At 43.7% G+C, this 17,113-nt stretch overlaps 2 protein-coding genes across 4 annotated transcripts in view; one reads left to right on the top strand and one right to left on the bottom strand.

The window, feature by feature from the left end:
• The window catches only part of LOC135900139 (protein FMC1 homolog), a 34,875-nt gene extending 33,650 nt beyond the window's left edge, over positions 1–1,225 (bottom strand). Inside the window, exon 1 of one of the 3 annotated variants that reach the window (XM_065429580.1) lies at positions 1,068–1,225. In XM_065429580.1, coding sequence (XP_065285652.1) covers positions 1,068–1,139 — 72 coding nt within the window. In that variant the 5' untranslated portion in view covers positions 1,140–1,225. Of the gene's footprint in view, positions 1–820; positions 973–1,067 lie in introns of those variants that run through there. The other 2 variants (XM_065429579.2, XM_070536883.1) reach the window with 2 other exon arrangements.
• A 112-nt stretch (positions 1,226–1,337) lies between these two features.
• Tap42 (immunoglobulin binding protein Tap42) overlaps positions 1,338–17,113 on the top strand; it is a 48,222-nt gene continuing 32,446 nt past the window's right edge. Inside the window, exons 1-4 of the mRNA XM_065429578.2 lie at positions 1,338–1,518; positions 1,664–1,776; positions 7,657–7,741; positions 16,535–16,683. Coding sequence (XP_065285650.1) covers positions 1,396–1,518; positions 1,664–1,776; positions 7,657–7,741; positions 16,535–16,683 — 470 coding nt within the window. The 5' untranslated portion in view covers positions 1,338–1,395. The remainder of the gene's footprint in view (positions 1,519–1,663; positions 1,777–7,656; positions 7,742–16,534; positions 16,684–17,113) is intronic.

Raw genomic sequence — 17,113 nt, 5'->3', positions numbered from 1 at the left:
ATCTGCCAAGTATAAACAGGCATATCGTTGTTCACAAAAAAATCAAAATAATAAAGAAAGAAAGCAGAAGAAGTACGGCAAACGGCACGACTGGCTTAACTCGCAGAACAAGCAGGGGACACCCGAATCCAGCCAAATTCACGTAAACGCAGTATCGTCTCGCGTTTATTCCAAACCGTACAACTGGGTCGGAATACGCAACTACAAGACGCAAGTGAGCCGAAGAACGCTGGCTGGCTAGCATACCGTCGCGATGACTAAATATTTGCACTTGAGCACGATGTCGAGGTTTCGTCTTCCTGAGACCAACGGATCGAAACAAAATCACCACTGTACCTAAGTTTCGGTCTCGGCGGCCGCAGCGCGTCTCACAAGCTGGGTTCCTACAGAATTAGGACGCTAAGCTCCCTCAACTAAGAAAAAAAACCTTGTGAAACGCCGGAATACCGTTTGCTGCCCGAACTACGAACTTAAACCCCTTTCTAAGACCCCGATTTTTGCTAGCTGTATACCGTTTGTCGCCTTCCAGCACGAGGAGCGAACGCAAAAATTCTGCTCGCGTGCGCTAGGACGCGCACGGTACTTCAAGTAGCCAAACACTGAACCAGCAGATCAAATATCGCCTACCGTATCCACAACTACGCATACACACCAAACCAAAGCCAAGAAAATCAATCAAGTGTTCATTACGGTCGACGACGTTTGTTTTCATACTCGGGACGCCGGTCACACAACACGCTGCTCAAACTTCCGCGGCTCAGCGAAAAGCCGCGTTTTTGCTTAAAAAAAAAATGGCTGGAGAGAGAAGGCTACCAGTTACCTCGCTTCTTTTGTATGACAGGTAAGTTTCTGGTCGTCAACTGCTCGCTGCGCTTTGAGCGCATCGCCGGCCCGCAAAGAAGCGCGGGTACAACGGTATTCAAGACGCAGCTCTGCTAGTTGACCACCGAACGCTCCAGCAAACTCAACGCAGTGCTTGGTCGCCAACGTCTGAAAACCCGCTTGCAGTGTGTCAAAAGCGTTCACTTGCGTTCGCAACTATGAAATACACAAAGGTGCGTACATACCTGCGGGAGGTTTCTCCTAAGCTCTTGAATAACGGCGCGGATCAAACCCAGAGACTCTTTGGGTGCCGCCATGTTACGTAACTACGTAACGTCCCGCCCGGATTGTGTTGCTTGACTGATCTGACGCATCATAGTTTTGCCATCAATGCTAGCACTAGAAGCGCGTCTTGAAAAGTAAACATCTAAAATTTTTGTTCATTACGACATAAAATGAACTCTATGAAGTCCAACCTTTACCTTTTTTCTTTTTAGAAATATGCGAAACCAACGGATCGTTTGAATCAGAGTGAAACGACTGTAATGTGAAATCCGAACGAACCTTCTAAACATGGGTGATGACAACAGTAACGGCAGCGATTTGAGTTCTTTAAACGAACTTTTTGACCGCGGGTTCAACTTGTATCTCGAAATTGAGAAGTCAACTGAAAGCGCCAATGAAAAGTCCTACCAAGTAAGTAAATTTGTCTCGTTTAACGTGCATTTCTCTGCCAGCGTGATCGAATCACTACTCTCATCGAGGCAGTAGTAATGTGTGGCTATTTCGAGTTGACAGTGAAGCTCAGTGCGTGCTCTTGTTTTTTTTTTTTTTTGTATAGGACAAAGTCCGGGAGGCGGCGACGCAGTTTGAGAATGCGACGCATCTCGTCAATGAAACCGGGATCTTCAGCGAAAACGAAGAAATTGACGAAGTGGCCACGCATCACCTAAAGTACGACAACTCCTTCTCAGAGGTTGATTCATGCATGTCATTGCAAGTTCTCAAATCTCACGAATTTGAGTCTACTGCTTCGTGCTATCCGCTTAATGGTCACGCTACTATTACTGACTGCTACCAACAACTAGCGGTAGTAACCGGTGTTACTGTTCTGACAACGTTAGAGCAACATTTAGCTCTACCGCGCTTACTTTCGCATAAATTTCCGAACGAGATTGCATTCCTTGGTTCGCGTCCTTCAGTAGAACACTTGGCATCGCTGGTTCGTCCGGGCTTTTAGTTACCAGCACTTCCATCCAGCGCACGCTTCGTTTCACTGCCAGGAAAAACGGGCCGACAAATGTGTCTAGTGCGTTATTGAACGGTGTGGACTGAAAAGTGCGACCTTGCTGCGAAGTTTGAGCGAAGCACAGCATCAGAGTACGCAAAATTAAGTTGTTAGGAAACACGGTAACGCTGGTTACTGTATTTTTATCACTGCTAAGTAAACTACTATTGCCAGTGCAGCTTTTGAAGATACATTTGCTTTGCGCGTTCGTACCGGCTTACTCTCCTGAATTTTGTTTACGGATTTAGCCTCGTTTCACCATTTTGCGAATGTTGCATCAAGATTTAAGAAAAACAAAATTGTGCGAGGAGTTACCGCATGTCGGTCCCCTAACCTTCAGTTGGAAGCCCTCTGACAGTGAAAGAATGAAAGAGGGTCTGCATAAGCTTGCTTTGAGCAAGCTTATGCAGACAAGTTTCTGAAGCAGGCGAAATTGGCAACAACAATCACTGAAGAAGTTGCTGCAATCTAAAAACAATGTATTGCTCTTCTGTGTTTGTTGTGCCAAGCTTGTTGCTGCATGTGTGCAGTGTCTAAACGTGAATAATCTTTAATAAAAGATCTATGTATCTCTGAAAAAGCTTGTGCTCAAGGCACACTTTTAAATAAAGACATGCTCTATGTCTATCTGCCCCCTCAGTGTCTGTGGCATCTTGCAAATTTTGGTGTTCGCAAGTTTGTATGTGTTATGTTGTAACTTATCTTTTTATCACCATGTGCTGTATTAACTCACATGTTGCTTGCTATAACCCACATGTTTTTCACATTTGAATGTAGAGGCCATCAAGGTCTCATGTTCAAAATGTTCAGAGTTTGTTTGTTTGTGTTAAACTTAGGCAACGTTAAGCCAACAGCCCATGCAGAAATGTAAGGTGTGAAGAGGGGCACGCTATCTAATAAACACTGGCACGAAGCACTCTTGTGGCGCGTGCATATTTTTTTATTGCTGAATAAAAATGAATTAAAAGGCGGGTGTTTCTGTTCAGCAACATTGTTAAACATAGCTCGCTTAAAAAAAGAAATGTGCTATGTGATGCGCATGACGACATTTTGAGCATACAATTTGTGGCGTGTGAGCGGCGGTTATTGCAATCGACCTGTGTTTACTCAGACTGGAGTAATGCAAATTTCTGTTTACTCAAGACAGAGGTTCGAGTAGATTAATTTAAGTGGCCTCTAAGCCACCTCTCACATTTTGAACACTTTTTAAGTAAACACACTCATTGTGTGCAAAATACTGCGGTGATCATATTTGATGAATATGACATCACTACACATTGTGAGCAAGCCACAAATTAAAAGTGATCCGATGCTCTTCTCCGAACTTTTCCGGACCCTTTGGCACACATGATGCCGGCAGTGTCCTCCACAGTATGTCAACAGGATTTCAACATTGACTCGGCATTTCTTGTTCAAACCTTTGGCTAACTTGACAGGCACCGCTGAGAGATGGTGTCATGTACTAGGTTGAAAGTTGGACTACTTACATCCCAGTTGCACATTTCGAGAGATCAATCTTCTCTCCTCTTTTGCAAACTATGCATTAATTGTGGACAGTGGCTCGTGTGTCACACAACATCAAGAGGCGATGTACAGTAGAATCTCTATAAATGGAAATTGCTTTGGAGTAATCTTTAGCTTGATGCCAACTTCAATTTTCCTATTCACATACATATAAAATCTATCAAATCATGTTATGAGACAACTGCGAAACTGATCTCAGGGAAATGTGTTGCACTTGACAGAGAAAGTAGAATTTTAGCAACTGTTAGAAACTGGTTGTAAATTTAGGACTTCAATAAAAGAAATGAACCACCAAGGTTCCAAATTCACGACTATGAACCAAGATTAGGTATTGGGGTTCTGTAACCTATATCTGAAGTGGAGAAATGTTATAACTTTACAGCTTGCTCGAAATTGTTGCTGTGGTTGTGAGGGTTTTGTAAACGTCATACTCGCAAATGATTCATATATTACAAAGTGGTGCACTATGCATCAGTTTAGTCTGCCGTGGCAGTCTTAATAGAATTCTGATATCTTTATTTATTGCCGAGTTTAAAGTTTAGTACTACTTTTCTTTTTTTTTTCAATTTCAACAATTTTTGGTTAAAAGAATTGATGACCTAAATAACAAAATGCGCTTGCTACAGTCACTAGGTTATTACTTTTAAGTGTGACGAACCTCATCAAAATCGGCCTAGTGGTTGCCATGAAAAATTAATGCTTCAATCCCATGTATTTGGATAGGAGCCACCTAGCTGAAGCTTCCTCCAACCCTTAGAAAGCTTTAGCCAACTATCTGATGGGAAATTGCCATCGTGGGACCAGGAGACAACCTTTTTAAACCTCTAGAGAGCCCCCTTTGAAAATGAGAACCCCCTTAAAGAGACGCTAAAGGCAAATATTAAGTCAAGCTAAAGAGATGGATTAGTGCTTGAGAATCACTGAGGCGTTAGTAATATCGTGAACAGAGCATTAGCAATTGAGAAATTCACGTAAATGCAGGGACACGATTAGAGACTTCCCCAGGACATTCAGGTACTCACACGATGACGAAGGTACTTCTCATTTAAATTCTGTCACTAGTACTCAACCACTCATTATAAAAACATCATTGTATTGCATTATAGGAAAAAGGAAAATGCTTCTTGTCGAGATCTATCTTATGTTTAGAAAAAAATAACTGATGGACATCACTCTTGACAACAACATGGGCGGTCGAAAGGTTTAGTTTTCACTCGATTCTGCGCTGACTGCGCTTTCTTGTTTCGGTAGTTTTGTTATCACGTAGTGCTGCACTGGTTTTCCTGGCTATCGAAACTCGCACAAACTGCAAGTGACGATGCCACGAGATGCCCAAACAATCCACACCGCTTCACCAAAAGCAGCTGCAGCGGTGAATCCACTGCTCTGCCTTTGCTAGATTTCTCCATCGCCGGGCGTTTTCGTTTTGTGCTGAACACTGTACCGCCATCTGTCGGGTGCCGTTTGACTCACCGGTGGCTGCAAAGGACGGTGATGGCATGTGCGACGTCGCCACTCTCTGCTTGGGTGGCAGGAGATTTGAATTGCGATAGTGGTATTTGTGCCCTTCAGATGCAGTTTTCTGGTAAACTAATTATTTCCTTGGCACGAAACAAGCGTTGCGAAGTTTCTGGAATGATATTTAAATAGTCCCACATCGAGTTCGTACTTGCCCTTAGCGTCCCTTTCAATAGCTGAGCACAGGGCCGGAGGGCATCTCTTCCCGTTAGAAAAACAGTGGGATTCGAATGCAGTACCTCCCACATGCAGGGTGGATGCTTAATCGTTTCGCCATTGTGAAAATTAGTGGCGAAGTGCATCTGCTCAAAATGACGCTAAATTTGCCCGTCTGGATTGCCCAACGGAAATCTTTTTTTTACAGGGGCTTTATTTGAGGCTCCTCACATGGTAAGGGTGTTTCGTTGGCATTGTGAAATTAACTAGGGTTGTGCAAATAGCAGTTCTGGAGACTGAATCAAGTATGAAACGAATTGCACCAGATGCAAATCGAGTTGGATAGAACATCGAATATATTTTCATTAGCTTTCGAATAATGTACAGCATCCCCACAATTCATATCGAACAATCTTGCCAGCCTAGTATTCACGGCTAGGGAAGCTTGTCACTATGCTGCTTATTATAAAGCATGCTTCATTAAAAGCACACTAGGCAGCTCTTTGGTGCATACATTATCATATAAGGTTCATTACCTTGAGAAAATATTAATAGCTGTGTACACCATTCCAACTAGACATCTCCTTTTCTACAGTGACAGCCGCGTGAAAAGAAACACCTTACTCTGGTTCAAATTGCTGGGGCTCATGGAGCCACTACTGTATAACGTATGTTACAGTGAAACATAATTTAATCTAATGAGATGAGACTGATGCTGCAGGTGTAGAAAGTTTGAAACAATACGCAGCTCACAGTGCTGCAGTAGACAACATATAATTGCCAGTGATTGTCTTTAGCCTGAAAAATCTGGCTGACTGAGTGATGCTGTGGGCTCTAGTCCATTGTGTCCACTGTAGATGGGATGAAAAATGTGGCATATTTGCTTCGATTTCATCTTGATTGTGTACAGTTGATGTAAAGCACACACAAAAAAAATGTGTTTTCCACTAAGGCTATTTGAGGACCAAATCGAATAGGACATTTGATTCATTATCCAAAAGTTTTGTTTATTCGTGCACCTCTACCATTTACTGATACAGCTCAGCTGTAGTTGTCTCCTTTCTGTCCTGTTAAGGATAGTTTGGGAAATGTAAGCTGTTTCTGTCGCAGGGGCTAGTAAGAAATGTTTGGAGTGATTAGTGGCATAGATGAAGGGAGGACATGCAATGAGCGAAACATGTTGTACTAATTTAGCTTAGTGTATAGAATATTGTGTGGTCTGTTACTATAGACCTTAAACTTTACACTAGGGTGTAACATCCAAATCACTTTTTAGATTATTGAAGCAGTTTACCCATACTTCCTGCTCATTTATTCTGTGTGAGCTGGGTGTCTTCTGTCCAGCAAAGGATGGTTGAGAAGGAAACAGATGCATTTTGGCATTGAGAGGACACAAAAGACGAATATTAAATCTAGCCAGATTGCTAGATTATTGTTCTAAGGTGTCCAAACTGTCACTGTTACTAAGAACAGAGCTGTCATAATCGAGGTCAAATAAACACAAGGTAATATTGATGTTGCCACTGTAAAAATACGGTTTTGACGCCCGTGACTAGTGTTCCATCTATAATTGGTAAATGATAGAGAACTGCTGATAATAGAGGAGTTCACCTAATTACATAGCATCTCACTGTGAGAAAGAACTGAAGCAGTTTGGCCAATTGTGTTGCATTTTTGTAGAAATCACTGTTGCTACCTCTTTACACACAAAGAAGAAAATGCTATTTGAGAGCGCATACCATCTTCTCTGTGAGCTTTTTGTGCGTGTCTGTCAACATTCGATAATTTGGGGCCTGAAAGGTTACTCTTTCATTTGAGACATTTTAAAAACAAGGACAAGGAAGAGCTCAGTACAGCACTGGTCTCGCAGTGGTCCCGTGGTCTTCCTTGCCCATGTTTTCTGGCGCTGTTTAAAATGAACGATTGGTACCAACTAGGTCGCCCCCAGACCCTTTTGAGGGATAATCTTGTACAACTTGGAAGACTAAAGGCATTGATTGTTGCTTGAAGCATTCGCCCGCTGTAGTCGCCCAGTTGTTATGGCATAGCACAGCTGAGCTTGAGGTTGCGAGTTGGATCCTTGTGGCAGGGTGGAGTGCGAAAGCACTTGTTAACTTATTCAAATCCATATTGAAGAACCGTAAGAGGTCAAAATTAATCCGTAGTTCCCCACTACAGCGTGCCTCATAAAGGCCATTGTTGTGGCACGCAAAACCCCCAAATCTATTATTATTATCTTTTTTGCTTGAAACAATATACTTAGACATTGGTTGTGCTTCAACATTTTTGACAAGTTGTTAATGTGGCATGCTTCTGATTTCTTATGTACATCTTTTTCTTTGCGACAGGTTTCTCCTGTTACCGGCACTTCTCGGTTCTCTAACACAAAAGAAAGTCACAGTGGACCGGAGTGAAATCCTGCGATTATCAGAGGTACATTTTGATAAAACTGCAGTACTTTCGTTTACACATTTTGAGTGTCCCAGAGTGTCCTCACTCTGTCAATCACCGTTCCTGTACAATTATATTTTTTAGATTTTCAGCCTACCTGTTATGGGCTGTTTCCCTTAGTCAGTTCAATGTCTGCCAGTGGCTATCACAACAGTACCAAACCGCTCTGCAAGGAATTTGTAGAAAAAACGAAAAAAAACGTAAGAGTTAAAAAACGTGTGCAGCGCCCTGTGAGGATTGCAACTCTGGTCCCACAGAAAGAAAGGCAGTAGTTCTAAAAATATGCACAGTGCCCTGTGAGAATTTAAACTCTTGTCCTGCAGAAATAAAGATATAAGTTAAGAGTTGGAGCCATTCCACTCTGCTATTAGCAGAGGTGTAGGAAAAACAAAGCACACCACAGAGTGTAAAACTTGACTTATTTTGGAGCTTTTCCCTTCCGTGTCTGTACAATACTCTGCGAACACGCACAATTGCTGCTACTAATAGCTGCTCAACCTGTCGAGGAGTCCAAATTGAAACATGCCAAGCATCTCGGGATTACTGGCTTGCCCGCAAGGAATTCATAAGGGCGTTCCATGCCGCTTGTCAGTGCATGCGCTCGAAGCATAATGGTTTCGATGTCGGGCTTCTGTGCTAGAGGTTCTGTGTACGAATCCTCAGTAGACCATAAATGCAATTATTCCTCAATATAATGAAGTTGGTAAAATTGGCAATTTGATTCATTACATCGAAAATTTATTGTATTGAAATTCAACCTTTTATGCAAATAAGTACGGTCACCGATTGATTTCTCTTATACAAAAAGGGCCACAGAATTTTCCAAATTATCAGGCGATTGAAAAAAGCTAATTGGAATGAGAGAACAATTCATTTCGATCAATTTGGGAGTCGGCGCCGCATGATACAGTTTCGTGCCATGTCGATGATATATGTATTCGCATCGGCGGTACGAATTAAGTGAAGCCAGCCACGCTTTCGCGTGCACTCCGCCCTCGTGGATGATAGCGTTGCCCGCACTGGGATGACGCTATTATGAAAGGCGCTGGCTGCAAGGAGCGAATGCTTCTTCTGCCTCTTGCTCCAAAGGGTCACCAAGACTCGAGATTACGCAACCTCAACGCGCAGGAAGACGGCTTACGTCATGCCACGCCATCTCCGCACGCCCACGCCTTGCAGATGTGGTAGATTATCTCTAAAGCAGGGTGCGCTGCTGCTTGTGTGCTCAGCCACACTTACAGCCATGCACAGCCACGGCCCAGACATGCACCAGAGACCACGAGCTCGCTCCCCTCCCCCACTTTCCCATTGCTCCTGCAGAAAGGCGGCACTCTTGAAGCCACCATATATCTTCTCTCACCTTCCAACACTCACTTGCACCTATAGCACAAAGTGCACTGCACATGATAGGATCTTATTGAGGTTTTTTAGCACACGAAAAGAGACGAAGGACAATGGCAAGACGCGGACACGGCGCTAACTTCCAACAATGGTTTTATTCCACAAAGCGGTACACATATATATGGGGAACAGACACCACCATACGCATGCACATATGTACTGATTTTTAGTAAGATCAGACTGCAACGAGACACGTGTACGATGATATCGTAGATGAAAAACGACCATGCATAGCCCAAAAAAAAAATTTTTTTGTAATTGCAAGATTAAAATGTCATCTCCATCAGGCCCCCCTCTGTGTCAGGCCACCCCAGCACTCCTTTGCGAAAGGAAGCGAAATTTCATTATAATGAAATCTAATACAAACACACTTCTGTATATTGAGGCTCTAAATACATGGTGCTTTATGACAAAAGGTTATGAAAAGTTTAATACTTTGTTGTATAGAGAGTTTCGTTATATTGAAGTTCGTTACATCGAGGTTTAACTATATTTATGGCTGCTTAGTGCAAGGAAAGATGGAAGGGGACAAGAGGAGTGCCAGTTCGAATACTGCTGGCAGATGATTTTAATAATGTTTATTTAAATATTTATTACACAATGACAAATTTTCAAGGTGGAAGAGACGTTTAAAGGCAGAAAAACGAAGTTTAGTCAAATTCATGTTCGTCCCACAGTTCCCATGCTGGCTGAACTGCCCCTGTTGCAGCTCCTGTAGACACTAGCGCCAGAGTTCCTGCTTGTAATTATTGTATGAAATAATGTATTGGGTGGTTTATTAGCTTTCTTCTTTCTATGCCAGGTGTCAACACATGCCTTACTGGTTTGCTTTGCCTCCTCATAGAGGGCATCGGAGTTTTGAGGCAAAGGCATTGAAAAATGTGCAGGAGGAAAGAAATATATACAGCTATGCTGTAAAAGAAATATGGAGTGCCCTGTAAGAGTTTAAACATTGTTCCCGCAGGCTGGCAGTGGGAAGCTTTACTTCTCAGCCACTTCATCGATGCTACAGCTAAAAATTCTATAGTTAGAGAGGGCAGTGCCACTAGCTGTTACGATTTTCTCATTCCACACTCTATAACTTAGTTATAAAGCAGCATCAACATGAAAGAATTTCAATAAAGCCAGTGGTTAAAAAAGCAATATGGGAAAAAGAAGGGAAAAGAGGCCATGTCTTTTCACTTCACCGTCACCTCTATAAGGGTTCCAAGACAATGCGGTAAGAAAACTAAAAATGTATGACCAGCTAGCTCGAGTCTCAGCACTTCTAGGAACCGAACAGAGTTCTTCTTCTCGACTGGATATTGCGTCGCATGTTTGCTCCAGTCGATACCGATACAGCAGTGTTGTGCCCCTGCTGATGCTACAGAAGAGGTACAGTATCATGCATTCGTTGCATGCTGGCACTCTGATTTCATTTTATACTCTGGGCCAATCAGGCATTTCCGGGAGGAGTGTGTGGACTTAAAAAGTGATAGTCTACATGAGCGGTTGATATACAAGGTGATCAATTAAGACGGAGTTAATGGCTTAGAGATCGGAGATTGAAACAATGGCAGCAGGCAGTTGATATCGTTCACGGTGGCTCCAGTCACAAGGGGAGCAAGTGCTGAGGGTTCCTAAAGTGTGATACTGCAACCTTTAAATGATGATCTGTGCTGGGAGGATGCATGAGCAGGTCCATAAGCAGGGTATGTTTTAAACTGTTGGTGTAACCATAGGTTGGCAAAATAAGTGTATGTATACCCACTCACCAACCTTTTTGTCCATACTCATGCTTACACTTCACGTTCGTAGTTGCTTCCATTCACACCAACCGGTACCCAACTCGCGCTCATACTGAGGCCAGACGGCTCCTCAGGCAGGCCCTTCAACTGCTGATTGTAGAGGCTGCTCTGAATATGAGCCAAGCTCAGACTTGGAAGATGACAACTTGTTATCTGAGGAAGAGGCAAGTTTGACTGCATCGAATAGTGACCCTGACAAGGCAGCGCCATCGCCATCGCCGAAATGCGTGCTTCAAAACTAAACTAGGTAACGAAGATAGGAATGTGAAGACCATACCAAAGGGTATTTGGCTTTATCCGTGTCATTTTTTTCCTTCTGCATAACCAAAAGTAAACCATTGTGTTCATTTTATTATATCCAAGAAAAAAACTCGACACTCGGAGTGCTTCACCTCCGAGAAACTTGGCACTGAAAGGTTTAAGGAGATGGCTGTATATATTGGAGTGAGTGGTTTTCATGTTATTTTCATTGCTTTACATTTATTAACATTATGATCCATGAGCCATGTGCCACACCAACTGAAGATGTTGTTGAGGTAGCACAGGATGGTCATGACAATTAGAAGGGTTAGTTATTTCTTTGCACATGACGCAGTCATCAGTGAGAAGTTCCATTGAAGATGTTACTGGGATAGGAAGTCTGTTATTTGCAATAAGCATTTCAGTTTTGCAGTACAGTGAAACATCAAACCATAGTTGGCTGGAGCTCAGAAAAAGTACGTACTAAACGGTAGTACAGTGAAACCTCGTTAAACCGTAGTTGGCCGGAGCTCAGAAAAAGTATGTACTAAACGGTCGTACTGTTTAGCCGAATTAGTATGAGACCGCCCATGTACTTGTCGAAAGGGAACACGGAGAGAGTGCGATGAAAGGGGAAAAAATATGCAGTAGTTATTCACTTCGCGCGACAAAAGTGTTATTTTCGTTTGATGCCGTGGCGGGCTAGCACTATGACAGCGGCCTCAAACTTACTGAAGCTGCCTGCCAGCTTTTCAGCCAGCCCCCTCTTCTCGGCAAACACTCGCTTGGCAGATTCCTCGTTGGCGTTACGTATTCTCCGTGCAAGCGCGCAGTGGTGCTGCAGAAGTCCCGGGGTGCCTTTTTCATTGCCGGGTGCCGGAGTATGGAATACTTTTCATTTGGAGTAGTTACATTATTGTGCCCTGTTCTCGTCGCGACAATTGCATTCATGAGGCTGACGTAACGAGCAGCTTCTGCCACTGTCGGGCCTGAATCGCCCGTGCTGTCGCTTTCCGTGTCGTCCTCATCACTGTCGCTAGTTGACACTTCGGCAGCAACAGAGGCAACGATGGCGAAAAGTTGAACCTTGTAGCTGACATCTCTTCGTCATCGCAAAAGCGCTGCTGAGCAACTCCTTTGCATTTCAAATGCCACACACTGTAGTCAACAGCAGATCCCTGTCGCGTGCCAGCGCCGACTTCTTCGTGTCACGTTCGATAGCATGGACGATTCCTAATTTTTTTATATGCTGAGCACCCTGTGTCTCTTTTATCCGAGCTTCGGCATGACGCGAGTCCTCACTTGCACGACGCCACAACGCTCTCTGGCATGGCGACGAAATGATGTTGATGTTGATGTGGCTTCACGCGCAAACGCACAGGGTGCTTGGAGGCTGTTGTTCTGATCTCTGAGGCTTGTTGTTCTGCCGGGCCGCCTGATGGAGATGACGTACCGCCGTGTTTGCACAACAAAAAGTGGAAATGCTACGCTTTAACCGATGCGTACGCACTAAGCCGGTATGACTTATGTGGATACAAAACACATTATGTTCAATGGCTGCTGAGTCAGGGATTTGACTTTACTACTTTTAAAACGAAACTACTGTTTAAGCGGGTGCGGTTTAACGAGGCTTTACTGTACTACTTAACCAAAATAGCCTGAGATCGCCCACTTACCTGTCAAAGATGGAACTTAGAGAGAGTGCGATGAAAGGGGAAAAAACATGGCAGTATTTATTTACTTTGCGCGACAAACGTGTTATTTTCGTTTGATGCCATGGCGGCCTAGCGGCAATGACAGCGGCCTCAAACTTGCTGAAGCTGTGAGCCAGCTTTTCAGCCAGCCCTTTCTTCTCAGCGAACATTCGTGTGGCAGACTCCTTGTTGGCGTTGCATATTCTCTGTGTACAGGCGTGGTAGCATTGCAGAAGTCATGGGGCACCTTTTCATTGCAGGGTTCTCGTCGCGACGATTGCATTGATGAGGCTGATGTAACGCGCAGCTTCTACCACTGTCGGGCCTGAATCGCCCGTACTGCCACGATGGCGAAAAGTCGGACTTTGTAGCCGACATCTCTTCGCGGTCGCAGCCGCACCGCCGATCAACTTCTTTGCATTCCAAATGCCACACACCGTAGTCAACAGTAGACCCATGTCGCGTGCCAGCTCCGACTTTTCGCGTCACGTTCGATAGCACAAACGCTGTCTAATATTTCTTCAATGCTAAGCACCCGGCGTCTTTTTTATCCGAGTTTCTGCATGACGCGAGTTCTCGCTTGCACAACAGCACAACGCTCTGGCACGGCACCAAAATGATGTTGATGTTTCTGTGGCTTCACGCACAGGGTGCTTGGAGGCCGTTGTTCTGATCTCTGAAGCTTGTTGTTCTGCTGGGCTGCCCAATGGAAACAACGCACTGCCATGCTTGCGCGACGAAAAGTGTAAACATTATGTGTTAAATGATACGTACGCAATAAGTTGGTACGGTTTATGCGGATACAAAACACATTATGTTCAATGGCCGCTGAGTCGGGGATTTGACTTTACTACTTCTAAAATGAAACTACTGTTTAAGCGGTTACGGTTTAACGAGGTTCTACTGTAGTACTATGTCGTACTAACAAATGTGGCTAGCCAACATTTTGAAGTAGATTTTAGATTTAGTTCTGTATATCTAATAATTATTGGATAGGACCCCTGTTATATCGAGGTTTGACTGTCATCTCTTGCCTCTGCTTGCCTCACTCCTTTTATTACCATCAGCACTCCTGGAATTCCCTGTTAAATCCACCCTTACAAACATCTTCCTGCTTGAACTGCAGTCATCCCATAGCATGCATCATCACCCGGATCTGCAATGAACATTTTATTCTTCCTGGATGCAATAGCCCACTGGAACAGACTCCCAGAAAACATGGCTTTATGCACTTGCTCTAAATCATTCAGATTATGTTAACTAGCCATCTTACCTAGTCTTTCTAAACATCATCATTATAATCAGCCCATTTTTCATGTCAACTGCAGAATGAAGGCCTCTCCCACCAATATTCAGTTACCCCTGTCTTGTGCTAGTTGATTCGTATTTGCACCTGCAAATTTCCTAGTTTCATCACCCCACCTAATTTTCTGCCGGCTTAGACTATGCTTCCCTACCCTTGGCACCCATTCTGTAACTCTAACGGTCCACCAGTTATCTGCCCTATGCTTTACATGGCCTGCCCAGCTCCACCTTCTTTCTCTTAATGTCAACCAGAACATCAGCTATCCCTGTTTGCTCTTCGATTCACACCACTCTCTTCTAGTATCTTAAAGTTACCCTAACATTTTTCGTTCCTTTGCTCTTTGCGCTGTCCTTAACCTGTCCTCGAGCTTCTTTGTTAACCTCCAAGTTTCTGCCCCATCTGTTAGCACTGGTAGAATGGAATGATTGTGCACTTTTCAACAACAGTGTTAAGCTCCCAGTCAGGATTTGGGAAGGCCTGCCATGTAGACTCTAGCCATTTTTATTCTTCTGTAAGTTTTCTTGTCATGGTCAGGGTCTGCTTTGAGTAATCGACCTAGATCAAAGTATTCCTGTACAGATTCTAGGGGGGGACTGGCAATCCTGAATTCTTGTTCCCTTGCCAGGCTATTGAACATTTTCTTTGTCTTCTGCATTTACACTTTCTCTCTCATTGCACTTGCACTCTTACACTTCTTTCTTGGTTAATTTCCTCAGTCATTTGTTGGGGTTCGTCTCCAGTGTTGCTGAACAGGACATTGTCACCTGCAGACCAAAGGCTGCTGAGATATTCGCTGACGATCCTCACCCCTAAGCCTTCCCTGTCTAATAGCTTGAATGCTTCTTCTAAGCATGCAGTGAATAAATAGAATTGGATAGATTGTGTCTGCTTGCCCGACCCATTTGGTGATAAATAATTTCCACCTGCCGTAGTTGCCAAGTGGCTTTGGTGTTGCGCTGCTAAGCATGAGGTCGCGGGATCAAATCCCGACTGATGCAGCTGCATTTCGGTGGGGGCAAAATGCAAAAACCCGCGTACTTAGATATAGGTGCTCATTAAAGAACCCCAGGCGGTCAAAATTAATCGAGAGTCCCTCTCTACAGCATGTCTCATAATCAGATCATTATTTTGGCAGGTAAAACCCCCTAACTTAACAAAAAAGAACAGTTATCTACTTTCCTTGTGGAGAAACCAAGGTAGCTGTAGAATCTTTGTAGGTAGTATTTCCCATGATATTCACGTATGCCTCCTGTACTCCTTGATTATGCAATGTCTCCATGACTGCTGGTATCTCACCTGAATCAAATGCCTTTTCATAATACGTGCATATGAAAGCCATATAGAAAGGTCAATTGTACTCTGCAGATTTCTCAATTGCCTGATTGATGACATGGATGTGATCCATTGTAGAATATCCCTTCCTGAAGCTAGCCTGTTCTCTTGGTTGATTGAAAACAAGTGTTGCCCTTATTCATTTGGCAATTATATTGGTGAGTATTTTATGCAATCCTGAAAGCAAGTTATTGGGTCTATATTTCTTGAATTCTGTAACATCTCCCTTCTTATGGATTTGGATAATATTGGCTTTATTCTAGCTCTCTGGTACACTTAAAGATGTGAGGCATTGCATAAAAAGGGATGCATGCTTTGATGAAGTTGCCTGTTATTCCATCTTCTGCCACTTGTTCTGAACATACACCTCCCCTACTCCAACTTGCATTGTTTTTTTTTTCATTTGTTTACCCTAGTGACACAATGTTTATCTTTTTGTGATAGTTTTTTTTTTCCTTATTTCTCTATCTTTTTCTGTTCTTTATGTTCTGATTTCGTCACTAGGAATGAAGCCCCAACTTATGTAATACTTCTGGGAATGTATTCTGCAACTATTACTTTTGGCGATACTATCGCCTTGCCACGCCTTGGCCATTGGCGTGTGCTAATGGGCTGTTTCAGCAAAGTCGGATGAGCTGATTGGCTGTTTGAGCACTATGTCATCCGATTTTGCTCAACCAGCCAATCAGCGCATGCCAGACTATCGCAGATACTATCGCAGAGGCGACACTGTCGCCGAAAGTGATTGCTGCAAAATACGTCCCCTGGGCGTTTTAAGGAGAACATAAACGAAATGACATAAGCTGTGCATCTGAGCTTGTGAGTTCCTAACTTTCCTGCAACAGCCAGTCTAAAATGATTATGAACAATTATCTTTCTAGCAGCATAATGTCTCGATTGAAGCTTTTTACTGACTGACTTAGACGATAACCACAGTGCTCTCCATTAAGCTTTACTGTAGTGGCTTGTTAATCACTCAAGACTAATGTTCATTGTACTGTTTCTGGTGGGACAGGTTTACTTTCGTGATTTCTTAACGCGATGTCGGCAATATGGAGTCACCAGCTACGAATTGCCTGAAACAAAGGACGAGGATGTGCCTGACGATAAGCCGGCGGCTGGTACGAAGAAGTCTGAAACAGACAGCCTTCTGGATGCTTGCAGGTTCGTTATTTTTCTTTTGAAGCATCATCTTTTCTTAGCTCGTTCTTCAGTTTCATGCTGTCAGTGTTGTCGGTGCCGCTGTCTTCCACCGAAACCATGGCTGCACACAAAGATCATTGGATGCCTGTGCGAGTATAAGCTGCTTCCATTAGTCGAAGTGCACATGTTGTCAGATGTGCTTCTACCGATGACAGAGGAGAGTTTGGTCACATGATGCAAAGCTTGGTTCCCGGCAACAACACCAGATGGCGTTGCCGTCCGTGCGTCAGGAGCAACGGAACCGATCGATTGTGCCTGCAGTAAAATGGAAGTTCTGTGCGGCGCAGTCATGTTTCACCTTTCCCTTTGGGAGTCAGTGGCAGCGCAGGTGTTTTCTGCCACATCACATTAACCAGATGGTGCTTAATATCGCGGCATTGCTTCTAGTGCA

The sequence above is a fragment of the Dermacentor albipictus genome, chromosome 4 (assembly GCF_038994185.2).
Source record: "Dermacentor albipictus isolate Rhodes 1998 colony chromosome 4, USDA_Dalb.pri_finalv2, whole genome shotgun sequence".
NCBI lineage: Eukaryota > Metazoa > Arthropoda > Arachnida > Ixodida > Ixodidae > Dermacentor > Dermacentor albipictus.
This window is presented reverse-complemented; position numbering and strand designations above follow the sequence as displayed.